The sequence below is a fragment of the Clinocottus analis genome, unplaced genomic scaffold (genome assembly GCF_023055335.1).
Source record: "Clinocottus analis isolate CAN_PGR_092001 unplaced genomic scaffold, fCliAna1.0.p SCAF_15, whole genome shotgun sequence".
Classification (NCBI taxonomy): domain Eukaryota; kingdom Metazoa; phylum Chordata; class Actinopteri; order Perciformes; family Cottidae; genus Clinocottus; species Clinocottus analis.
The window spans coordinates 15959570-15987466 of NW_027175876.1; the positions used below are offsets into that span (position 1 = coordinate 15959570).

Below are 27897 nucleotides of genomic sequence, written 5' to 3' on the forward strand. Positions count from 1 at the left end.
AAATGAGGCAATGGCACAAAGCTGTTTAAGTAATGACTGCTTTCTACTCGCCAAGAGCAATGCCAGGAAGGAACAGCCAACTAGCTAACCTTGACCTAGTAAGGTTAGCCAGCCGGCTGTTAACTTAGCTACGACGTGAATCTCGTGTTGGTTGCTGCTGAACAATCGGCCATACATTTTTTTTGCAAATGGCAAGATACTGAGATATTTCAGGGAGCCAATGGTCCAAATAGATACGGATAATAAAATTACTCTACATGTATTATTATAATGTAATGTCAAATCACAATTATACCCAGATTTACCCAACGAGAACAGGCGTGCGAGCAACATGTTAACTGCCACCGTGTCATTAATAACGAGGATTCCCTTAAAGTACCACATAGCACCTTCTAAGAGTAATCAAAGAAAATCTGTCATAATTACTTTCAGAATGTTTCCCATCCCCCTTCACTGACAAATCAATGGACCACCCATATGCTACAATTAGATTTCAAATGGACCCCCTCCAATACCCACTGGCCATGCCAAGACTGCATTATTCAAATATGGAGATGAAAGTCCCCTCTGATCCACCAAAATAACATCTTGTGCAGTAATCTGTTTGTAGATTTGATTCCTTTGATGGTATTTCCCCTGAAGTTGGCTTTTTACCAAGGCGTCGTAGCCGTGAACGTATGTAGGATGCTTCATTCCAGTTGTCAGTGTTCATCTCTGACAGAATGGAAAGAATGACCACAGAAGGAGTTAAACACCATTATCGTTTAACCGTATTGCTTTCATGAATTTGACTGGATACACATTCCTAATCAAAATCTTTGTTACCAAGTTATTTTCAAGACACAAAAAAGTCTTCAAGTACTGAGCACACTGCTATAAAGGTCCCCATCTTTCAAGGTCTGACTAGTGAACCAATTAATTTACAGACAATGAATGCTATTATTTTTAATTACCTGCACATTTTAAAAGGTTTTTACCAAAGTGTGAGATCATCTTACTAATGCAGACTACACAATGGCCCCAAAACAGTAAGAGCAATACATGTTGTTCTATTTTAATTCAATGATGAAAAGGTTCTGCCTTTCATTTTACTTCACTTCTTTTTTTTTGCCAGAGTCAAAAAACCTTGAAAAGACTATCGTTAATTCACAATTTTTGTGGTGAATGCCTGATGAGGTTTTAGTCCGAGTAAGTGAGAGGAAGCATGCTAATATAGGCTAGAAAAGTTGAAATATGCCATCGCTTACCCTCTTTCATCTAATTAGTCTCCTCGCAAAATCCCTGGAATTCAATTACGTTGGTGCTTCTTACGCCCACACTTAAGTGGAACGGCCCTCTGGCCTGGACAAGCTTTGTGGCGCAGTCATTCATATGAAAACTCTTGACCTTAGGAGTTCAGGCTAGCACTCAGTCGCTAACCAACCACGCTTTTCTTTTTCTCAATTGAAGTCTTCAGATAAATGTCAGAAAGGATGACACATTTCGATAGCTTTGAACACAATGAATGCATGATGTGATATGCAGTGGACTTCCTCTCTGTGTGTCCGCACAGCCGGCGCCGTCTGGGCCGAGCAGGTTTGGATAGAAAACGTGCTACATTTCAGCCATATCGGGTTCTCTGTCTTCTCTGTACTTTTGCAGATAATCGCCCACTTGTGTGATTGTATGTGAGAAGGCATCGTGTTCATGTGTCTGCACACGCATTTGCACAAATTTGTAATTCACATTGTGCATTTGTCCCCCCGTCAGCCTGCCTCGTGTGTGCGTGTGAGCCAGTGTGTGTGCTGCTGCCTGCCTGTGTGCGCTTCGTACTGAACGTTGTCTGCTTGAAACACTAAGCAAATCTCCTCCATGTGATAATTGGCTCCCCGGGGGTGCTTGTGTCTTTGCTGCTCATCATCGTCATCCCCCCGCCCCCCAGTAAGAAAAAAAAACGAGGGTGTGTAAGATGATATAGGCAAAGTTTGCTCGTTTTCCGGGAAAGTGATCCCAAGTCTGCCTGAACTCTTTTGGCACGGAGAAACTTTGAGGCACTGAGACAGCAGGGCAGATCCGGTGCAACCTGGCTGCAGGCTGCTATCAGGCTTCGTGTCATTGTTGTCAGCCAGACGCCTTGCCATGGAGCAAATGAACTATTTGAGGCAAGTGATACATGAAGCAAACATCAGCTCCGATTGCTGCAAAGTTATTGAGAGCCATTGAGAGATTTTATGAGTTTAAAAAAATCCCAAATGTCTGTGTTAAACCAGCCACGTCGGGTTATTAGTTAGAAGAAGTGAAGCCGTTGTTCGGGCTCGCCATGCTCCACTTGATTATGTTTTTTTCATGTCACATAGGCGACCTTAGCTGGTGTTTTGCATCGCTGGCACCTGAGGGCTGTAGAATGCAGACCTGTTTGTGCGCCTGAAGGCAAATAGAGACACTCATCTGGTCGATAGACTCTCCCCCTCTCTCTTACACCCCTCTCATCCATATGTTCTTGCAGTCTCCGGGGTATTGTGGACCACAGAGCAGATTGTTGGCCACTTCATAGGGGAAACAGTGAGACAGCTGGGCACCCATCACAAGGCCAAACAGATGTTCAGGTGACTCGGAGAGGAGATGAACGGAAAAGAGATGACCGACAGGGGGGAGACAGCGGGAGAGAGGTGATGGGGAAGGAAGAGAGGGAGAGGGAGGGTGGAGGCAGAACAAAAAAATGATACATTGATGCATAAGCTCAGAGACTTCATTAGCTATTCCTGTCAGTCTCAGAGGTGGGCCAAACGCTTCCCACTATCCTTAGGCCACACAAGTCTGTTTCGTCTTTCATATTGATTCACCAACTAGTCTATCTGCTGTGGGTCTAATGCCTTTGATCTCTTGATTATCTTTGCCTAAATGTGGACGGGATGGCTAAGCGGCTCAAGGATCCAGTGCTTTAATTCTGACGCACCTTAGGGAACATTCAGAACTTGGAATTGAATTCAACCCTGCAACCACGTAATTAAACTTTCCCTTTTTTTCCTGTTCCTTGTGATGATAGAAAATGGAAATCCACAAACAACTTTCACATACTCCGTGTCTCAGGGCCTCGTTTGATCCAATCACCGAAACAAATCTGCATAGGGGCTGATATAATTCAACAATGTTCATTCTGGTGAGCGTGTCCACCCCCACTGGTACTGAGGCCCCTTTTCTATACACTGCATTTGTCAAATTAAACCAGACGAAGGTTCTTCGATTTTCTTCCCCCGACCCCATCTCTTCTTTCTTGTGCCAGCCTTTGTTCTTTGGTTGCAGGTCTCATATATAATACATGAGGTTTGGGAGACTTATCCGGTTCTGGTCATACTGGCTGTTGGTCCCTGGAAAGGGGCTATATTTAAGAGCTGGATAGGTCATAGATGGTGCCAGGGGAGCTGCTGACTTCTACCCAAAAGGTGGTAGTGGCTGAAAACCATTAAAAGCCTCAAATAGAACTCGACACAATTATATTGTAGCAGTGGCAAAGTCGCTGTAAAGGAATTACAGCAGATTTAGCCTCGATGGAGGTGTGGATCCAGTTTTGTCAGGAAAGCGTCTGGTTGGTAAAGACACTGGTCCCCAGTGTCTCGTTACAGCATGTTTGTACATCACACAATTGGATTGAACCCTTTTCTCTTGTTATCTATCTTTGTTTATCTTAGAGTACATCTAATCCCCCGCCCTTTTTTTGCTTCCTGTTTCCACAGCTGGCACCACCTACATCTTCGGTAAAGGAGGAGGTCTGATCACCTACACGTGGCCCAATAACGAGAGGCCAAGCACACGGACGGACCGGCTGGCCGTGGGTTTCAGCTCCACCATCAAAGACGGCATCCTCGTCCGCATCGACAGCGCCCCTCGCCTGGGTGACTACATCATGCTCCACATCGTAAGTGCTCATGCTAACTTCTTCACACACTGGCCCCCTGCTTATGGTAAATGGACCTGTACTTGTATAGCGCTTTTCTAGTCTTCCGACCACTCAGAGGGCCTTAACACGACATAACATCGTTCACCCATTCACACACTGATGAGAAGAGCCACCATGCAAGATGCCACATCAGAATTATCAACCATTCATACACCGTAGGCGCAGCTACGGGAGACATTTTAGGGTTAAGTGCCTTGCTTAAGTACACATCGACATGGGCTAGCGGAGCTCGGGATCGAACCACCGATCCTCGACCCGCTCACCTCTCAGCCACAGTCGCCCTGGTCATATTACCCAATTATGATGACAAAAGGCTTGACTTTGGTGAGCAAACAACCAAGACTTGCTCATCTGATCGCCGTCATTGTTTGCGTGTGTGTGTGTGTGTGCGTGTGCGTGTGTGTGTGTGTGTGTGTGTGTGTGTGGAGGGGATGTAATGAAGTGGATAATCTTGTCGTTAAAACTAAATCTTAACTCTACACGGTGCTTCTTTTATCATGTGGAGCTGAATCCATGCAGAGCGTGATTCAGATGACGAGGTAGTGTAACTAGTGAACTGCTATTCATGCCCAGACAGACATCCTCTGACCAATAGCTCCTGTGCCATCTTAATGTGTTAAACAGTGGCCAGAGATGCCAGCTCGGTTGCACCATCACCCCTAAATAGCCTGTATGTGTTTACTTTCTTCACTGAGACAAATGAAACTCTGTCACTCGATGCTCGGCTTTGGGACGAGAAGATATTCAGCACAGGACGAGGAGACTGAGAGAAGAAAGAGAGAGAGAGAGAGTGAAAGAATTTGCTTTATACAGTGGGATCTATTCACTATATCTAACAGCAATCTAGTTGATGAATACTAATGTTATTGAATACATATAAAATACATATTTTGCTGCCATTTATTCCTGATTAAAAACATTCCTGTGATTCAAATCCCAAATGATGCACACTTAATCACAAGGAGGAAATGCAGGTGTTGTCATAATTTCAGTAATCATGTTGATAAACGACAGGAGAGACAAGTGAGGAGTCACAGAGAAAGTGACAAGCAGTGAACACACAGGGTGAGACAGAACAGTGGCGTGACTTTTACTTGAACACTTCATTTTAACACAGGTGTTAGTGGTGATGTCAGCCTCTCGTGTGGATCCTGCATTGCAACATGTGACCTTATGCTCTTGTATTACTGCTTAACAGGCCACCGACATGCTTTTAAAGATAGTCTTACTCAATTTGTGCTCTCATGCACATATTCATACACACACACATACACAGGCAGGCCCCTAGTAGTAGTAACAGTAGCTCAGTTTTGGGAGCTCAGTATTTCATAAACCATGTGTACAGTCATGACTCTATTGTCATTGATTTAACATCTGATTCAAGCTATTTATGAACTGTTTCATATCCATTATAGCTCCTATAACTTAATATAAGCTTGTTTTTGCTGTCCATAAGCACTCCTCTGTTTCCAGCATTACAACCACAAACATTGCTGGCCAAGATTACGACCACAAATAAACCTGAGATCATTCCCTCAGGTTTACATATTGCAGTATTCAGGCCAGATTCAGCCCATCATGCTCAAACTGAATTATACAAACAGTGCAGATCAATAAAAGAAAAAAAAATAGATAACTTACTCCCCTGCTCTCGGTCTCTTCTCAGCATCTCTTTCCAGAATAACCCTGCTTCTACACCACATTCAAACTGGCTCCCAGCATGAATAATGAATGCAGCTCTCCATACATATGCAGTGTGTTCCCACACGTTGAAGAAACAGGATAGAAAACGGGGGCTGCCGGTTGGAATTCTCGGCCAGTCGTCCGTGGATCCATGCAGCATCCTAATGCTCTCACTTCACGACCTTGTGTTTGACTCGTTTACATAAGCATTAAGTATTTCAATAATCATCAACAGTAGATAGATAAATGCAGATCGTCAAATCAGTGTGATGGGAGGAGGGGGGGGGTGTAGAGGCAGCGGTGGATGGTGGAGGGGGGGATTTGCTGCTGACGCCATGCAAAAAAAAGATGTGATGATGAGGGGGAGCTACAGTTGCTAAAGCAGATTGAAAGTCTTTTTCTTCTTAAAGAGCTTCCCTCATCTCCTGAGTGCTGGCCATGTGGTGCAGAAACGCAGCCATCTGCTCTGCAGAGATGAGGGCCAACAACAAGCAGTTTTGAACTGCCTTTACAGTATTGGGAGATAGTGATGTGTGTGTGTGTGTGTGTGTGTGTGTGTGTGTGTGTGTGTGTGTGTGTGGTTGTGGTTGTGTGCATAGGTGAGAGAGGAAGTGGGATGTGTGGACTGAAAGAAGGTGATAAAGATGTACACTGTGGAAAAGCCTTTCTGAATCCCTAACGGACTGAGTAATTGCAGGAACCCCTAAAGGAGGGAATAGGAATGCATTTTTAATTCAAGCTTTTAAGATATCACAGCATCGCTAGCCAAGCAGGGTATCTCTCGTGATTTGGCTGTGAGTCGTTGGGCGGTGAATGTCTTCATTCCTCCAGTCTCGTGGCGCTAATGAATTTATTAATAGAAAAAAGCAACTGGAGATGTTGTTAATTCATTCAGCGAAGCAGCATGTTTTAAACATGTGGCTCATTTTGTGCCGCATTGGTAACATTGCACTGCTCATATTTTATACCATTCATTGCCAGAGAAGAGTGTACAAACCATGTAGATTTCATTTAATGTAACGTGATTGTTCCCTTAAACTATAAAATACTTTGCAAAAGGTGCAACACTCCATTTCCCCACAATTACACTGCTCTCAAACAGACCAAATAAAGAAAGATGGACGTGTTTCGCCACAGGTGAACAGTAAATAATTAATTCGACCTTGAGTGAATATTCAACTGTGAGACTGGTGGATTTGGTTTCATCTTGGGGGAAATGAACCCCTGCTTGATCTCACATAATGTGTGTTGTTGTTGTTATCTGGATAATACATAATCATTTGCCTCATATTAGACGAGTCTCCAGTTCTCTAGTCGCAGCTAAAACAACGTTTCTGTCTCTACTAGATGTGTGTGTGGTAGAAAATGAAACAAAATGAGCCGATCTATCAGACTTCACTGAAATGTCATTAGATTATAACTGCTAATGACAGACGTCAGGTCTTCGCTGTCAGCAATTTGCATTTGTTAATGAATCTGGAAGAAAAGGTTATGCACGTTTACCACTGTCGATTCCTGATATATGTCTAACCAAAGGTCTTTTCAGGCCCAGGGCCATTACCTAAGCCTTTGTAATTATTAGGTTTCTAGTCTAAATACAATAGGCACACTAAAACATATTGAGCAACGCCGGGATCTGACTGACGGACCGGAGTACCAGCTGCAGACAGTGGAGCGCCAGCATGAAGACGAAACCCGCGGAGGCATTTCACCACGTTTTCTCTACTTTACTTCATTACATTTTTTCCACTTGAAGGGCACCTTAGAGGGCACTTCATTGTGTTTTCTCCACTTGAGGGCACCTTAGAGGGCACTTCATTGTGTTTTCTCCACTTGAGGGCACCTTAGAGGGCACTTCATTGTGTTTTCTCCACTTGAGGGCACCTTAGAGGGCACTTCATTGTGTTTTCTCCACTTGAGGGCACCTAAGAGTGCAGTATGAATTTTGAGTGTATGGCATGGTAAAGGCAACAAAAATGAGTTTTATTTGAAGTTATAGTTGCATACAGACCTTCTAAAGAAAACTCATTAGATCATTTTTATCTTTGACTGACCTTGACATTTTAATGCTTTTCTGAGAGGGAAAAAAAGCTGAATATGGCATTTTCTTAAATACCCAGAGCTCAGAGAAACAGAGACATTTTGAGGCAAGACCCTAATCACTGACTCCCTCCTTAGCCTCCCTTTCTTTCTTTTGCTTTCTTCATTATCTCCTCTCCCTCCTCTCCATGATTAGCTCACGGCTTGTTTGGCAATCATGAATTAAAATGCTGATTGTAGTGTTTACATTTTAACTGCGAAGAACAACTGCACGCTTGTATAAAATCTCAGGGGCAATTTGGGGGAATTTGCAGAGGTGAGCACTACATTTTAATGTCACTGATATTTCATTTAGGAGTTCATTTGATTTGTGATTTCTAATATAAGACAGACCGGGACAGCTTGTGTTTTGATGTCGACACAGTTAGAGATCTTCTGAATGTAAGATAACGTAAAGCTGCGTGGATAAGAAATACCCAAGCTGTTTGTGTCACAGGTGACTTCATAGCGTAAGATGAGTCAAAAGCAGTTGTTGCAATACTGCAGTGATTAATACTAATGTGTGTATGTGGGGTGCACATTTTAAAAGGGTGTGTGTGTATGTGTGTGTAAGCTTAAATAAATGACAGAAAGACAAAGCAGTGGGCTAAAGGTGGCGGTTCTGACTCATACGTACTCTCAACGGGACTGCAGGTGAAGATTACCCAAGACATGCACGCACAGACACACACACACACACACACACACACACACACACACACACACACACACACACACACACACACACACACACAGGCTGTTTCATCTCTCCTACATCATTAGGATACAAAAACTCCCCTTTTGCCACAAAAGACATGACAAGACTGCTTAAAAGACTTTGACTTAACCCTGTTACAATGACGGAGCTGCTGGTGATCGTGGAATGGATTAAATGATAATTGTTCAAATCTGTCATACACTGTCTGTATATTAAAGGAAAATCAGCACCTTCTATTTCTTCTAAAACACAACCTTGTGACTGGGGTTTCATCAATTTGAATCCCCAGATGCTGGGACAGTGTGAAGGTAATATAGATATATAGATTAGCCGATATGAATCTTGTACTTGTAAGCCCAAGTCGTCGACCTACAGTAAGTGGTTAAATTCAGACTAACCTTCAAACTCAGAGAAAGACAGAGGAGGGTGACATGCAAACAAAGTCCTGCTGGGTTTAGATGAGAGGACAGTAACACTGTCCGAGTACATTGTTTGAACACTCCAGTAGAGCAGTGTGTGGCGAGGCCGAGCTTCAGCCTGGTTCAGTCAGCCCAGGGAGGCTTACTTATGTGGAAGACGTCTAAAGGGTCCTTTATACTCGGGTTAAACGCAGAGACGCAAGCACGCAAGACCCGCGAGGGTCCCCTGCGTCGTCCCGTCAGACCTCTTGCGTTCGTCGCCCAAAATTCCTGACTATCCGACAAAGCTACGCGAGCCGCTCGCAGCCCGCAAGGCTGCGATTGGTCTGCTAACCACATCCTTTCTGAGTCTCGCATTTCCGGTTTCATAGCACAATACCGCTATTTTTAAAAGCCGTGGCAGAAACACGAACAATGGATCCCGTTGAAGAACAATTGGCTGAAGAGGTCCACAAATATGAGCATTTATAAAACCCGTCTGACGGAGTATCAGGACACGCAGATGGCGGTGAATTCCTGGAGGGAGATATCTGTGAAGGTCGACTCTAAACGATCGTTGCGCCACCTACTGTTCTGGCGTATGGAAAAGACACGGGAACTATAAATGCAACTGTGTGGCCAGCCACAGTTGGAGTTGCAAGAGTGTATATCGCCTTTTAGGTGATAAGCTGAAAGGAGAACGCCCCATCACGTGTCATGTCTGGCAGCTCCTTCGCTTTCTAATTAAGGGAAAAATCACTGCAAGACACCTGACAAGATAAAGACTCTGCCGGTATTGCCACACATTTTCTGTCACAGCTAACTTAAATACAAGGCGATTACAAGGGAAGCTCCAGTTGCCAGTTCATGGATAACATGACATTTAAGCTCCTAAAACCAGGAGCTGCTTTTGTTTGAACGATAAACCTTTCTTGTTGAAAAAGCCTAGTTTATTACTTGTTTGTGTGCTTTGAACCTTTCACATTTAACAGAGATTATTTAATATGAAGTTTTTTTGAAAAGTGGAACGTTTTAAGTTCCTCTCAGAAACCACATCAGTGGTTACATTTTTATTGGCGTGTGCTTCTGGTGATAATAGTAAAAGCCGGCGTGAAACTGTGCATCTCTTTTGTCTGCTCTCCCTCGGCACGTAACAAGTCACACACACGCGTCGAGGCTTTTCGTCTCCCTGGAGGTGTGAGTAATCATTCAAACGTACATCAACAACCAATCGGCACATATCTCGTAATAAGGCGACGGCACGCAGACTTCCATTAGCACTTGAGTTTCTCCCTCATGCTAATCCAGGGCAGAGATGGTGCGGCCGCTGGTAATTGAAAACCAGACACTCAGACACAAACTGTGGAGGGAGATGAATGGCTGTGGATTGTAAATGGTATATGCTGCGCAGACCACACCGTGTCCGTGTTTCCCATCACTCTTACATATGTCCCATGCATGCATACACTAATGCTTGTGTATTTAAATGTGTTAATGCAGGAGTGCAGATGCATAATTCATTCACTCTTTCCTGTCTCCCCACATCCATCCATCACACTGTCTCAATGTGTTTATGTCTGACATCGTCTACCCCCTTCATCTTCCTCTTCCTCACCCTCTGACAGACCTAATATAAGATGTTAGATGTGTACCTGTGTGTATCAGTGCGTTTATGGCCGGCAATGTATTGCCTCTATCGAGTTACCCTGCCTCGGCAGGGAAAGATAGATATTATCGTGGTTATGGCTCATGGCCTCTGATAACATTACAGCTTCTTATTTGAGTTTGTATTTCCTTACCTCCCACATTTGATTCCCCCCACGGAAATAAAGTGCTGGGAAATATACCTCACATCTGTTTTCACAACTAGTTGCACGCAGTGTACACGCAGTCAGCATTATTATAACTTTGTCGATAAATAAATATTTCTCTGAAGCTGAGAGTCATTTTCAGCTCGACTGCTTTATTATTCAGATTTGCACTGTGAAGCAAAAGACTGTATTGTTTCACCTCATCGCTGTTGTTCAAACTAATGATTGAATTGTCTTCATTAAATCAGTAGTGTGAATGACACCAGCACAGGTCGACCCTATGAGGTCCATATATAATATATATAATACCAGATTATTAGCGCTATACCTCCCTGGGGGTGACACTGTTGACATAATGACTTTTCACAGCAGGCTGAGCACAACTGCCACGCTCGCAGCCAGATGGTGAGTGGGCATGTGTGTGTGTGTGTGTGTGTGTGTGTGTGTGTGTGTGTGTTAAGCCTTGACATGCTACAGTGGGTATGAGAAGCTGTGACGCACTATAAGATCACCAAGCATCATTCACGTTTGTTTGTATTGTGGATGTTAAGGTTGCGTTCCCTCTGCGAGTGGCACGTTTGATTTTACACACAATAAAGGTTTAGCTCGATTATTTATATGTAATTAATGTCATGCTATTTTATTAGATTGCCAATCTAAAGGTGACTGTGGCCCTTTGAGACTCGGGCCGTCTCAGGGCAACATGTTTGCTGTTTGACGTCCCACTGCTTTCCCTCCATGCTGCCTTATTTACATGATGCACAGCTCACACTGCAGAGTATATTACGTATGGACAGTGAACCAAACGGTACTCTATTACGAGTGACTGATGCAACTTGTATTCTCCCGATATCGATTCCATGATAACTCTGGGTAACGATCACCACATCAAATTAAAAATCTGTCGTTTGTCATGTTGACATGTAGTTGACATGTCACAGCAGGAAAAGCACAAGTGTAAATACTAGAATGATTTCAATCTAAACTCCCTGTAGCGGCTTCAGTTCAGTCTTGGTGTAGAGCATGCTGGCTTACTGTCACACTGCCGTGGCTTACTGGGACGCTACAATAGACCAGATCCATCGATAATGTCTTTTTTTACCACGGCATGTCAAAATGTCTGCTGTGAAAATGGGATATTTTAATATTTTTTTATGGAAGCTAAAATCAATGGACTGAATTATGGAAACACTGAATGTTACATGCAGCCAGTACACTGACCGGCCTCATGAGCACTGATGCCATCGCTTCACAGCTCCTGTGATGGGGCAGGTTGCTTGTGTCAGTTTTAATTCACTGTTAGGTTAAGGAACAGGTGCCACGTGAACACAGAATGAAATAATAAGGGTCTTAAAACTACATTCTCACAGGATTATCACATAATTTAGTTGATATTTTACTTCAGTGGTGAGAATTCATTAATTATTTAAGACAACCACGTGACATTCAGTGAACCTGGGACTTAAAGGGCCCCTGGAGGGTTTAGGGCCTCCAGGCAGTTGTTTGCTTTGCTGGTTGTGAGTCAGACTTGTGTGCAGCGCTGCCGGCTCCTGGAAGAAACGCGTCCCTGGAACTTTCACTGCCTTTTTTCTAAAAGCAGAACTTGACAGGAAACCTCTCTGCTGTGCTTGAAGTGGACCTTCTCCAGCAGCTCGGTGGGTCTGTTGTAAGAATACGGATAGATTGCAAAAAATTCTCTCATTTTGAAGATTTCGAAATATAATCTTCAAGGTGCAAGATACAAGATTAGGAGTATTTATAGTGCCTCTCAACCTGTGACTGGCGAGCGCCCGGCTCACCGCTATGAGAGCTAACATGCAAACAACAGCCAAAGTGCTGACAGAGCGAACTGGAGAACCTGACGGGAAATTAATCCGCTGATCGTCTGAACAGTTCCTTTTAAAATGACTTCACGTAACTTTTAAAGTCCAATCTCTCTTCTAACAAATGAGTGAAATCCCACTTTCTCCGTGGGAGGATAATACATATATATTACTATATAATAGTGTGTATCAGGAGCACCACCTTCTGGTGTCGTTAAGGTTTTGATCGTGTTCACGCCTGCCTTTTATTTTGGAACAGGCCTTTATGACCATTTATCTTTTTTAACACAGCTGTTTGCAAGATGCGATGAGCTAATGTGTATACAGTATGTGTGGCTATGTAAGATGACTGACTGAACTTGGTGAAATAAAGTAAAGCTTGTTCTTTACCACCAACGTAAATTCATTTATCCATGTAAAACCACGTCTCGGACTGTATTTATTAACTCAAATAGACGTATCACACAGCAGTCTCGGAGGAAGAGGTTGAGTCCTTTCAAATCTGGTTATGATGAATTATGATGAATAACCGACCAAGGTTGACTTGTTTCACTCATGCCTTATCACTCTCCCTTTCAGCTTTGTTTTCTTTTCTTTTTTCTTCTTCTTCTCTTTGCCGATCCTGCCCCAGTATCCGCTCCACTCATAAAATAAGATGTATAATAATACAAAGAAAAACCTCTTCCTGCTTCTTTTTTAATGGGCTAACAAACTACTTTCTGCCAGGCTTTGCTATAACTATAAAGAATATCCAAATCGTCTCGCTGATGCTCTGGCTTGCTTATGTCGTCGTCTGGAGGCATCAGTATTCATTTGTTTCATAACCAGTTCAAAAACTCCTTGTAGTAACTTTGAGGATGAAGTGTTTGGTGCCTGTGGTCATTAATAATTAACAACAGACACCTTCACTTTAACTGAGAACATAGAAAAAAAGATCCACAGACCCACTTAAATCCACATTACACAGAAAGCCTCTTTGCGTCGTGTGTTGTCTCAAACAGAGCATGCAGGAGACGAGCAAACATATGTAGCACAAGTAGCACTCTGTGGTCCTCCGTCTCCAGCTCCCACACACCAACCCACACACACGCTCATTCTCTCACTCTCTTCGCTAGGGCCATGTTCATATAGAGGCACACACACACACACACACACACACACATAACACACATACATACTCATGCTCCTTCTACAAATTGTCACACCACGGTACACTGGCACTGACCTGATACTAGGGCCCTTCAGGGACGTCTGCCTGTCACTCATCCATGTCAACCAAAGGCACTTTGGGAGGAACAGTTTACGTAGCAGACCCTTTGACACACACACACACACACACACACACACACACACACACAAACATGTCCGCAGAGCAACAGCAAAGTAATAACCGCTCAAGTTGGACAAATAACAGCAACATTATTACAATGCAGCCATGTGGTCCTTGGCCTTAGCCCCTGCCTTAGTGATGTATATTTCATGGACTGAATGAAAAATTCAATGAGGAACAACAACCAGTACGCCTCCCTCTCCCTGCTTTGCTCTCTGACAGACACCCCCCCAGGGGATGCTTGTGTTTTCACAGCTCCATGGTAGGACATGAATCCCATTCTCACAGTGATGAAGAGACAGGAGGAGAAGATGAAAGAGACAGAGAGTGGAGCATCGTGTACATCCAAAAGTAGAACAAATACAAGAGGCTGAATGGGGCAGGGGATAAGAGGAGGTGGGGTAAGGAGTTGGGAGGGGGGTGGGTGGGAGATGTGGGTATTTTAGAATTCAGAGCAGGATCAGAGACAAACTTGGCTCAGATAGGTCTCAGCACATTGGCTGTGAATTCCAAATTATGTGTTGCCTTTCTGTCTCACTCTGATGCCCTCCCCTTGCCTCCCCTCCTTCTCCTCCTTCCCCTCCACCCCGCTACCAGCTTTCCCCTTCTTATCTCTCGCTCCTTCTTATCTCCCCTCTTCCTCTCTCTGCTACACTGCCTCAGCACTATTGTTTTCATACTAACAGCTAGATTGGGCGTTGGTAGCTGATCGGTCAGTCGGTTTGAATTCAGCTGCACTGCGAAAAAATATCTCCACTCCAGCTGGTAGAGGCCAAGGTTATGCTCACAGAGGGGCAAACGGATCGTGGCTATTCCTGCGGCGGCCATTTTAAATCCAGAACTCTGCTCTACTAAATCAGCTATTTGGTATGTCATCAGAGATTTCTGGATATCAGTGTAATAATCTGTGTTTCAACATCATACAACATTAACGTAATGTACTAATACTTCTTGTTGAATCGTCTGTATTCAACATGGAGGGACACGTTTTGGAGATATTTACCTAGGTATGAATGGATAGCTGTGTGCACACATGCAGTCCTCACAGGGAAGCTGCTGGATGTTACACAGCCTCCAACTCCGAGCAAACCCTTTACTTCCAGCTACAAGATATCATTCACTTTATTCACGTCGCATGAGAAGATAGAGATCACCTTCATGTCTGTGCGGTAAATATGAGGCCAGAGCCAGCAGTTGGTTAGCTTAGCGTAGCATAACGACTGGAGCACCTGTACCAGCACCTCTAAACTTTACTCATGAACATGTTGGATCCTGTTTGTTACATTTGTTTGAAAAGAAAACAGAGGTTTCGGGTGTCGGGGCTTGACGTGTCGGGCTGGTTCTATCAACAGATATCCAGTTCATTGAGTCGGTGAACAGCACAGAACTGCCTCTACACAACACGCTCTCTGAGATCCAAGCCCCTCACGTCAGTCATACTTTCTATTCTCCCGATGCTGTGTGTGCTCGGGTGACGAGCACCTAAATGAAAGATCAGATGGATTTGGAATCGATGGAGGTTTGTTTCAGACACAAGGCGAGGTGCCACCTCGGCTCCAAAGACAGTCTTCAATCCGCCCGCGAGGCTCCACGCTTCCCCGTTACAGACACTTAGCACTGCTCTGCCGCCTCTCACCTGAGCCGCCACAGGACAAAGAGACTGATAGGGAGTCAGAGATGGAGAGAGGTGGAGGGGGGGTAAAACCAAATAAAAGAAAGAGATTCACATTTTTGCAAATTGACTCCCTCGGATTATCGACTATTATTGCGGGCCTGCTCAAGTGATAAACGTCAACATTAGAAAATAAATCTAGCGGAAAGAAAGCAACAAAAAAAAAAATCTCCTGCCTTCAATAACGGTGTGGCAGATAGGGTGGCTCACAAACACACAGGTACGTACACATATCTACACACTGCAAATGTATTCATGGAGGATTAAGCAGCAGCGAGAAGTTGTGTTTTTTCCTCCGTCTCTCTCTCTCACTGATAAAAATAAAAAAAAGACGGGGATCAAATTTGAGTGTGAAGCTCCTTCACAGATGGATTGAAAATGTGAAAGTGAGTACCTGTGCATTTCACCGAGTGCGAGTTAGTCTTTTTTTAATCCTCCCATTATTGACTGTCACCATGAAAAGCTCTATTGACAAGGAGACAAAGCGCACTATATCACTTTTTTATGAAGCTGGGATCATCAGAAAACCAATCTATTCGGATAAAATATATTTTGTACTGGATGACTCTCATATAGAATTATTATAAGCACTGAATCGCTGAAGGTTATGGAGTGCTTCTCAAAGTTGTATTGATCCTCTAACATTCTGGGCAGGCAGCGAGGCAGATGGCCAAGGACATGACAGCCAAGTCTTCCATCTCCACATCTCTTGTTCTGCTCCTCTGTTGCCCTCAGCCATTCCCTCTTTCTCTCTAGTGTGGAGAAAAAAACCCAACATATTTCCTATTTTTAGTGTGAGCTCCAGTTCTGCAGAGGACGCACACACGCACAGCACGCACACACATAGACACACACACGGGCACAGCCTATTTCCTGGCAGGTCAGAGCCGGCTCCGAAGAGGCCGCGACCCCTCTGATAGAATCCAGTATCATTGGGCGCCCGAGAGGACCAATAGGGTCGTGACCTTTTTATCTGGCTGCCATGGGTTGTGTAACTTTGAGTTGTGTGTATTCACGGGTGCTGACTTTAGCAAGAGGTCTCTTTTTACGGCTATAGAGGCAAAGGAACATGGAAGGAAGAATCATGTACTATACGTTGAGCTAACAAATGTAATCAATACATGGTCCTCACTACATTCTGGCAATTATTTTCTGTCGGAGTGATCACTTTGAATTATATATATATATATACATATTATATTATATTATATTTTAAAACAAATTAATTGTGAAGTAATCTACATTGTTCCTCTAGTTAGGGCACAGCTGGGCAGTAAACATGCAAAATGTTCAAATGTGTCCTTGAATGCAGTTTTAAATTGCAGGCATGCATTACATTGAACTAAGACAGGATGGAACTGTTCTATATGTATTTAATAACATCAGTGACCTTGCAGATTTAGATTATTGATACAAAATGGAATCAACAAATGAGTGATGGCATAGAGATCATATTCTGTTTGTAACAGCAGGATCTAAATGAAAAGACATTATCCCTCGCACCATGAATAATGAAGGATCCACATCTTTTGGAGCTTGAACCATTCTAGCAACTAAAAGTCACAATATCTCAGCCTTTATATGTTGAAAGTTGAAATTAAAAAAAGTAGTACATCCTTGAATGCTGGAGAGTATTACTAATATACACATCATCTAACTTTATTCAACAAATGTAAAATATTATTTTTAGAGCTATGAAAAATAACGCATTCACTCGCTATGATTAAATTACAGGATTAATGCGTTCATTTTTTTAACGCATGCGCAGATTGAGCTTCTAATATACCTATTGAAGTGTTTCCGCTCTAATGCAGTCAGACGTAGATGTCAGATGTTCACTCGGGAAGACGTTGTCGTTTCACCAGCACAACCAGCCTAAACATCTCAACGCGCAGCATGTTGGTCGGCGGGGGGGCGTTCAAGAGCAATGCGTCAAACCAGCATCACTGAACAACAAAGACCCCTCACTAAGTCTGCCTGTGAGAAGCTGAGCAGCACAGTTACATTAATATCGTTGAGGATGAGGGGTTCACCAAAGTGTTGCGAGTGGCAACAGAGGACCCGAGCATCAAAGCACCGCAAAGACACACAATCATGACACAAATCCATGCGCTGTATGAAGCTGGAAAGAACAAAACGGAAAATGACTTGGCTGCTACGGATCATGTGGCGCTAACATGAGATCACTGGACTTCTGTGAGTAATGAGAATTACCTGGTGACCAGACGTCCTTATTTTCCCGGACATGTCCTCATTTTGAGATCTAAAAATAGCGTCCGGGATTCCAAAACGTCCGGGATTTTACCTCGTGTGATATTTATGTTTCTCTGAGTCTTTCACAAACTAGTTATTACGCTCTTACAAGTTTTGAAACGGTATCTTACGTTTATCTTCTTACGCGAGCTCGGACGGTAGAGAGAACTGTCATTGGTCGACCGATCTCAGGGTTGCCAGATGCACGATAATTATCCTCCAAATACAACCATGTTGACCCTTTGGTACGATACTTCTCCATCACCAATCTGGCAACGCTGAGCACCTCGTCACCTCCACTCGCGACGAACATCCTGCTACGCTCTGAAGAAACTAGTTCTGCATAAAACATCGCCGCATCAATAATCAACTGGAGTTTCAGCGACAAACTTTTTTTTTGATAGTTTAGCACGACTCGTTCTTTTTTTATGAGCTAAAGGTCGCGTAGATGCTCGACTGAGGAGCGGGATGAAACCATAACAGGGTTCACCTCACGGCCTGTAGCTGCATTGTTTACAACAGCAGCCCAATGTATAAATGACAATGTATAATATACCAAGAATATCGGTAAAACGTGATTAATCATGATTAATCCACAGAAACCTGTGATTAATCTGACTAAAAATGTTAATCATTTCACAGCCCTAGTTATTTTTTAAGGTGGTAATAATAGTGTTCTGTGTGGTCTTTAAGGAAGGAGATTAGGATCGGGTTCATGAAGTAAATATAGTTATAGTCGTGTGTGTTTTTGCCCTCTGGAAGATCTAAGCCCGCGGCCGTGACAGTATGAGTCAGCACAAAGGTGACAGATGGAAGTAGCATGAACATGGGTGAAAGCCCACACACTATATTATATACCCCTTTGATTAAGTGCGTTTGAAGGCTGAAGGTATGGTTTATTCATTCTTCCCACATTATCTTTAGTTTATTCACATCCAGCTGGAACATGCCAGACTGACCCAAGACCAGAAATGAAAGGCAGACTTCCTTTCTTTCATGGTTAAAAAAGTACTCGTCGTCATATTTTCTGTTTCGCTGAGAAGGCTCACGTGTTCTTTGATAATTTCCCATTCTTGACATATGATGCAATTGCACACATTTGAGAAAAAAAGAGCTGTTGTGTGTGTCTGTGTTATAATGTGTTGGCTGTTTTCCAGCAGGCTTCTGCCTGGACAGCAATTAATGTCATTTGGAGCGAAGCGGGAGCTCGTGACTCATTACATATGCCTTTTGCTCGGAAAAGCCTCCGAGGGACCTTCTCCTCTTGTGTGCCAATGCTGCCACTCGGGGGATGGTACAAGTTGGATAACACTCTAATTATAAAATTCACTATGAAAAATGTCTTCTGCTGTGCTGGCAGGGAGGAGATTAAACTCTGTTTTGGTTTTAGTTTGTTTGAGCTTCTTGTGCCCACAGACTCTAGAGTTACTGTATGGTCATTGGGGGGTTGCAATTATTGTCTGACTGCCTGAAGTGTAAGTTATACATTTCCTGAATGGATCTGTATGGCCAAAGCTATTGCAGAGGAATGCTATTGGCAACAAAAAGAAGTCATCAGCAACTGAAGGAAAAATGATTCATTTTTTTGACAGTGTCAGCTGTGTATTTAGACATAAACATCCTCTGACATTGTCTCACAAGCTTTACTGTCCACCTCAGTGGACAGTGTGGAGTGAGATACATCGTGCATTTTTGTAATGCAATAATCTGAGTCAACAGTCGTGGTGGATGGACAAGGAGGCCCAGCTGCGCCTCCAGGTGGACCTCCACCCTCCACTACTGTAACCTGTTCACCGCCCTGGCTCAGTGGAGCGCACACTGGCAAATAGCAGGCGGAGAGGTGGAGAGAATGAAAAAGACAGAGATGGTGACGGCTTGAGAGAGGGTTTGTGCTGGGGAGTGGGAGCACCAGACAATGACTAGAGATATGGAGGGAGAGGAAAAACAGTGATAGATGGAGGTAGAGACTCAGTGCAGTGTGTCTAATCTCCCTTCAGGACGTTGGTGTAAGGACGCCTTCTCTGACGGATACACTCACCCAACAGCGAGGCCGAAATGACAGACACCCACCAGCAGGGGAAAGTAATTATGTCTGTTGTCTGTTGTCGGAAGACAAAAACACAGACGGCTCCCAGATCGGACAACGTTGTGGTAGAGACCTGTCAATCACCTTGTAGCCCCGCCCTAGAGCATTCCCAGCTTTATGGTCAATGTGACTCTAAATGGGCCATAATTTACGAGTCATTTTCTCATAAACTCCTATACAACAGAGGAGTCGCCCCCTGATGGTAAGTAGAGACAATGCAGGTTTAAGGCACCACATTGCGAGAGCCTTTGGCATATATACAAAATTTGCACTACCTTGTGTCCCCAGCAATACACCTTCCAAGTGTGAAGTAGACTAGACAATCGGTTCTCGAGGTACGTGAAGACCACACAGACAGATAGGCCATGCTTCATTGTTAGATATATCTAGTAAAAGATGTGAGTACTCTTCTGCCACCTGGCCCAGAGTGCCCACAGCATCTGGCAGAGAGGAGGCAGCGCCATGTTTCCTGGAAAGAAGAAGAAGGTGCAGGAGTGAGGTTCAGTTAGTGGGGCAGGTGAGCAGGGAGGTGAAAAGAAAAGCCTGGGGAGAGTAATGTTTGCTGGTGAACACAGACGGGGAAGGAAGCAGCAGGAGGTGTGGGTCTTAAAGGAGGGCTGTGTAACCATCTGAACTATTCATCACTGGTTTGTTTTTGCGCTTTTCATCGAGATTTTGCGCACCAGACTTCGCGCATGAACAAGCTTTCTATCTTCCCTAATGCCTTTGGAGTACGGCTTGCTCAACATTAGCCAAGGGAAAATCGCCTCTGCAGTTCTATGGGTTTTTGTCAGGCTGCACCGCTCTGTCTCTTTTCTGCCGCTTGGCCTTTCTTTTTTTTTTTGAAGCGAACATTGGTCAAACTGTGAGGGCATGCTTAAAGGAAGGCCACGAGAAAAATGTTCTTTGTATTTTTTAAAGGAGCCCATTGCAGATCAGGATAGCCCTGCGTTCACCTCCTCTCACACACAGAGGCACGCTTCAGTAGGAAGTCAACGTTCAAGCAGTCAAGTTGAGAGGTGTGTGTGTGTTGTGATGCAGCAATGAGTCTCCTGCAGTTGTGTTGAGGAGCAGCGACACATGCTGACCTGGGACAGACCTTGAGAGTCGCTGTGACATTAAAAAATAACCTACCACTGTCTCGCAAGATAGACCACATATTTGTCACTTTCTCTGGCTCTCCGCTCGATGCCCTCTGTGAACCTGTGTGCAGTTATCACTGAATGAAAAAAGATAAAGGTGTATACAACACACTTATCTAGATCCATATTTCCCTTTGCTATGTGGGAAAGTACATAGACGTGCTCACTAATCCCTCCAATTTTCACACGCCGCTCTCGCGTTTGTCGGCAACCGTCACAATCCTCCGAACCCGTGCAATTATAAATGAAAAAGATAAAGCACGAAGATAAACGCATCAGCTGCTTTGATCGTGCACTCTGACATACTTACAACAGGCGGGCGCGTATCAGCATGCATGCACGACTGCTAACACGCAAGCAGACATCAGCATAGTCAATCATCTGGAGCCCCTGATTAACATTAATGCCTTTTCTCGCAATTACATCGGCATCTCCTTGCATTCCAATCACCTAGATTTCATGGCTCCTCTCTACAGGCAGGCCGTCCATCGGGAGAGAGGAGAGCAGCAATGAGTGCTATCTACTGAGCCTTTGATATGCACTTATCTTTTAGCGGTTTCATATTATGCAAAAGAAAATTGCCTTAAAAACGTCTAGTGCTTTATTACTTTTGGGCCAATTAATTGAATGGAAAATAATGCCTTTTCGATATAGCGAGGAAGAAATAATTAGGCAGAATAATTAACAGGGAAGGACACGCATGCTACGAGGCTGGAAGTAGACGTAACTTTAAAGTCACTGTTGTTTTGTTCATAAACAATACTTCAGGATCTCTTTCAGGCAGGCCACGTGGGTTTCAAATAGTCCGATGTATAGGGGGAGACTCAGCTTGATGACAGCTTGCCCTGGAAGTGTCCTCAGCATTCAGGAAGTAGGCCACTTGCCTCAATGTTCCTTGAAGTGGGAGAGACAGACCGACCTAGATTTTCCTCCCGTTTATTCAGCCATTTTAGGTGCTGGCTATTCATTCAGTCTCCATTTCTGTGCCTCCTACATGTTCTGCTCACTTTAGTTGAGTTTGTTTGTTCAGTATTTATTTCCCCTTGTGCTCTCTGACATACATGAAAGTAACTCTAAACAGCAGTGACACACGTAGACAGCTGCTGAGAAAGCCCACGCTGCTGAGCAGCAGGGGGTCCGATCGCTCGACTTATCTCAAAAACCCTGGTGTGACCCACTCCCCAATTTCCCTTTTCCCTGAAAATAATCATCTTATCTCATTTATACAATGTAGTCATGCTGATTAGTCCCCGCTGATTTCTTCAATACCCATTACTTAGAGTGAAGCCTAAACAATTGCTTCAAAAACGTCTCAAATCAATCATCAGAGCTCATCATCTTCTTTATGTATTCCAGGGAGTTTGGTGTGGTTCCGGTTGATTGAACACCGCGCTAATGCGCCGGATGTGGTCATGAATTGGAAATGAATAAATGCAAAGTGAGACTTGGACTGCTGACCAGTATCAAGCTGACATGACAGCCACGCATGCAGAGATGGCATATGTTGCCCAGTGTGGCTTCTGAGCCATCGCCACAGGAGAGTTTTGATGGGCTGCTGCATTATGCCCGTTCAGGTGTTCATTTATACATGACATGATATGTGGCCGAGGTCACAGCGCCGCCTTCTGAGAGGACTCAGGGTAAAGACACACACATCATTAAATGGGAAGTTTGTAGGTCCTCTCCTTTCACTTGACCAAAAGTTTTGCATTCAACAGCTTACTTCAGTAAAAGTACACAAGTATTAGGTAGGTAAATATACTGACAGTATTGGCAGAAAGAACTCTTTCTGTAAAAACAGATACATCATCATAATGGACAGTTAGTACTATTTTACAGTTGTAGCTGATTGAGGAGCAGCGGGCGGCTTCAGGTGTCCCTAAAGCCCTCAGCTGAGAGTGTGACATCATGAAGGGGGCAAAAATCAATTTTCATCTTTTTGGACTTCACTGTAAATCCTCTTTGGGCCTCGAACACATATTTGAATAAAACCATTTGCAAAATTTAGAAAGGACATGTTCTTTTGTTGGAGTTGCTAATAACGAGACGTCTGGAACACACAAGCAGACAAAAAGAGTCCCCGGCCTCAAAGGTCGGGTTCATCTTCTGTAACGCTGATTCTATTTAGATGTAAAATCTCAATCAGAAATGTAAGTACACCTATCAGAACATGTCTGTGAGTAGAAAGTAGAATATTTTCCTCTATAATGTAGTGTAATAAATATATAAAGTACCATAAAATGGAAAGTAAAAGCACCACAAACTTGTTGTACAAGTATTGACTTGTTCAAATCTCAAAGCCCCACTAATGCATCTCTCTACAATTGTGTTTACAGCAGCTGGAGATTTACTGTATCTTCTTACAAAATCATAATCTCTGCTAGTTGAAGCAATTAGAGCGCAAATGGTGCAAATTTAAACAGCAGCAATCTGTGTCTTCACTGCTTAGTGGGAGGGAGCGACCCACCAATTGATATCATCACAGCGAGGCTCGGTAGATCTGAAACTAAATGAATCTCAAATCAAAATAAAATGAATCTCCTTCATGAGTAGACTATCAAAGACAGAGAGGAATGGAAAGAAGATGAAAAAAAGAGTGTGCTCTGGAGCGAGGTGCCTAATGTACTCGATTCTCACTTAATCATTTCTCTGCAGCTCTCTCCTCTCACCTCATAGCGCTCTCTTCTGGTGTGTGTGTTTTTCTCAACATGTCCACTTTCATCTCTCTCTTTTCATTCTCTTCCCTCTCCCTTCATCCCCGACACCTCAGCAGTCAAGGTGCTGGATGGAGTCTGCATCCCGGGCAGGTTGCCCTTAGCAACAGACCGCCCGGCCCTCGGCTGCCAGCGGGTTTCGGGTTGATCTAACTAGCTTTGGCCTCCGGTGTTGGCCCCTTTTTTCTGCCTCATCATCTCCTGTGATTGGGGAACAAGCACCCTTCCCCTCTTTTACTTCACTTCGCCCTCCACAATGTAGAGCTGACACCGACCGACGCCAGATAAGAACCCTGTCTGCTGTCGATGGCAGCCATTAGCGTTTCAGCACCTGTTCACACGCGCGTGGGTGTTAGCGCGTCTAGTTTTAAGGCGGCGTGCGGAGACAACATAGGACAAACAAGAGATGTGACAAAAACAGAATTTTTTTAAAACAGACGTCTGCGTACGTGTGTTTAATGTGTGTGTGTGTGTGTGTTTCATGTGTGTGTTTACATTCATCAGCCTGTCTGTTTGTGCCTGGAAGTGCGTGCCCAGAATAGTACGTGTACGTAACCAGATGGAGGAGAAGCGGCGGTTCTCTCTTCCTCCGTCTTTGTTCTTCCTCAATGGACTGTGGTCCAAGCTGTGCTCGACGCTCAAAGACCTGTTCATGAGACCAGAGAGCCACTCAGTCCATCCCATCTTATTAGAAACAGTCTGAGTCTGCCCCCACACACACCCCCTAATTTGAAATTACCATCTACTTTGATAGTTGGGATGATGTGCTGCTATCTGAAATAGCTCCTGTTGAGTGTTTCCTTTCTCCCTGTGTGGTTTTTGCTTTGCATGTTAGGACAAACATGGAAGGAGAGCGTGACAAATACAGGGGGAAGCTCTTCCAACAAGCATGAATCGTTTGTGTGCCTATTCAAATCATTTCACCCCGTGACTCTTTACCATAGACTGTTTAAAATCTGGCTGGTGTCTCCATGACGTCCCCCACTGGTTTCTGAAGAGCGGCTCTTGTATGGTGTTCAGGTTCTTGGGACCCGTTTTCGTTTTTCATTAAAACAACAATAATTTGATTCATTATTTTTCACTGCGAAGAACATATATCGGACAAAACAACCTACACATTTATATTACATACAGGGTGTTCGGGTCCACTGGACCCGGGCAGATAAAAGTGTGGAAATTGTAAGTCCTGTGTACCTGAAATAAATCATTAACCACAATTACTGTTTATATTGCTTCTAATTGGGATCTCTTCAGCATTTAAAACATTAAATTCTTTGATTGTGTTGAATTAAAACCCCATAAATACGGTGGGTCCAACAGACCCACAACACCTGTTGAGTAACAAAAAAATGAACGCTATACAAGGGTTAAACGACTTTGAGCACCCACCTGTCACTCAAAGGGCCACGCTAGAGAGACCAAACTATTTGTTTGTACGAGGTGGTCATTTGAACATCTGCAATATGGGCGATAACTATTGTATTGTAGCTATTGTAGCCAGCCTCATGTGGCCGGTTGAGGCACTGCAGCTGGTGTCTTTGTTTCTCTGCAGCAGAGTTTTCCGCTTGGTCTTTGCCAAGCGGCTGCAGCGATGCATGTGATTGTGACTGAAGGTATTCTCTATGGGTGAACACACCGAAAGGTCAAAGATGAAGTTGCTTTGTGATTGTATTTCATTTTTGCGTGTGTGCTTTCTGGCTTTCAATTATTTTTGCGTCAACACGTTAGTCTCTTTTGTTTCAGAAGAAGCGTGTATGCGTGTCTATGTGCAAACACATGAAAGCTGCTCATGTCAAATAAATGAGGGGACGAGAGGGTGGAGGATGAATTGTGACCCTGCTTGATTTATCGTGCGCTGGTTTCATTCTGTGGCGACCAAATAGAAAGTGCTCAAATTCAGCAGCACATTAAATTAAATATCTGCCGAACAGATTCTAATTTGATCACCAAGCTGTTTCAATTTCATTAGCCTAGTCCCTAATGGACTTTCACAGCATATTATTCCATCTAGCTCAAATCCCATTCATTGGCTACTTTTTCTTTTTTTTCTCTTTCTGAATGAGCCCCCTGGCGCTCGGGGGGGACTGTGTTGTCCCACCACGGTGCAGTGTGAGGTCACACAAAGCTGCTCTTTCTTTAATGGACACTGGTGCAGAGCTACAGGCAGTAAAGGAAATAAAATCACAACGCTCACTGTGTAGATGCAATCAAACTAAAGAGTCATCCTCAGCACCTTCTTAACAGCTGCTGCAACACATCAGACCAACCAGAGCATGAATACAGGGCTGTGTGTGTGTGTGTGTGTGTGTGTTTGTGTGAGTGTGTGCAGGCGGTTGAGGCTCTTTGCATTTACATTCGTCCAGATTACATGTGGTCGTGGGCCTTCTGCTGCCGCGGTGTAACTAAAGAACACAAAGCACCAGCAGGTCAGGCAGATGAAGTTCTTTTTCCTCGTTCCTTTTCATGTACAACACGTTCTGGAATAACAATGAATTGTGCTTTTCTATTCAATTTCATTTGTATAGCCTAATATCACAGACTTGGAGGGAGTTGCCACGCTTCTGTGATTTAGCAAGCCTGTAATTATGCAGTATGCATTATAAATACTTCAGCTGTGTACCTGTGGTATTCTGACCGTGAGCACAGATGGAGCAACACTCAGCCTCTGTAAATGGATCTATTCTCCAGAACCAGTTTATCTTGGCAATTAATGACAACGTTCAGGCACATAATTACACGGATACGTATGCTCACAGTGAATTAGCTTGAATGTTTGGACTGATCAAATGCTAATTTATTTATTTTTAGCAAATCAAAATGTATTACTTCAGTTTCAAAGCAAAGACTAAGCAATATTTGGATTTAGAAGACGTAATATTCAAGGCTTTTATTGGTCCTATGTGCCTGCGATGCTCAATAATAACAATGTGTGTGCAGTGAAATGCTACACTCTGGAGGCTGTGCTAGAAAGGCAAGTGGGAAATACATAACAATAATTAGAATGAGAGTAAAAAGCATTAATAACATAACTGGTAAGTGTGTGCATAGGCGGTGTAATTTTCAATATACAGTATATATGTGGATCTATATTTAGGAAAAGTGAGGACAATGTGCTGCACAAGGCGGGAGGACACAGTTCCCCCTGACAGACTGACGGGGACGTTTCCTGCTCCGTAGTTCATGAAATGAAGTACAGATTCATCGGTACAGGATGCAGCAATCAAAGGTTATTTCAGGGACGGTGCTTTCCTGAAACAATGCGGCAAGAGTAAGACAAGCAGTAAAGTATAGTGGTGATGATTAGGATCAGCGTGGTGTCAGTACTCTAAGTTCCGAAAGCCTGAAAGTGATAGTGTGGAGCTGAGAGAGGACTCTGCGGTAACATTGATAAATGTTTTCACCAAGCCGTCCGCCATTAGTGTCAGGGCAAGTTACAGCCACAGGAGCGGACAAACAGGAAATAGAGAAAGAGCGGGTGTAAATAATTGATTAGGCTGACCCTGCGCGATTCATATTCTGCGGCAGAGGATCAAAGAGCGAGGCTCAGAGTTTGACATTGAGCCCGAGCAGGAGTCAAAGCCATTACCTTCCCGGCAACGCGGCCGCTTGTGTGTGTGTGGATTAAAAATGCAAGTCCCTTCCTCTCCAGTCAGGGCTAACATCGGCTGGCACCCCTGTGCATTAACCAACTGGCTAATGGACTCGCCAGTATTACCCTAGCAATTACCTCCAGTAGCACTAAGTGGAGCGAGGTGGCAGCCATTTTGTTCCTGTCCACCCGATGAAGCCCTTCCTTGCTCTCTCAGGTGTGAAATACAGCCTGTGTTAGACTTCTGGCTTCTTTTAGGTTTGATCAATATTTCATAAGCCCCAGGCCCTCTCTCGCCTCGCATCCTCCCACGTGGCCTCTCACAACAGCTCGGCATCCGATTATGAATGTCTGAATGAACGTTTGAGCCAATTAATGATTAATGGAGTTTCACAGTTCTCGGAGAAATGTTTATTTGAGGAGTGCATTAAGACTGCCGCTGCACAGAAGAAAAGCCGCGAACCTCCGCTGCTAATGTGAGAAAGTAAAACCGTGTCGGACGTGTTTTATTCAGACTGTATCTTTCCAGAATTAGTGCCTTTTTGTGGTCCTTGTCTGTCAGCAGCGCTACACATGCATCACTGCTCTGAGCAGCTGCGTATGTATCAAATTGTTCTTTATTCATGACATTAAAATATGTATTTCTCCCCCTTCTTTCTTTT

General features: G+C 43.9%; 1 protein-coding gene across 11 annotated transcripts in view; it reads left to right on the forward strand.

Moving 5' to 3' along the window:
* LOC137785609 (neurexin-3b) overlaps positions 1–27897 on the forward strand; it is a 259714-nt gene that overhangs the window by 187714 nt on the left and 44103 nt on the right. For all 11 annotated transcript variants that reach the window (XR_011077523.1, XR_011077524.1, XM_068576990.1 and 8 more), the window contains one exon: positions 3714–3895. Coding sequence is in view for 9 of the 11 variants with exons in the window: in XM_068576990.1 (XP_068433091.1) it covers positions 3714–3895 (182 nt within the window). In the remaining 2 variants the exon portion in view is untranslated. The remainder of the gene's footprint in view (positions 1–3713; positions 3896–27897) is intronic.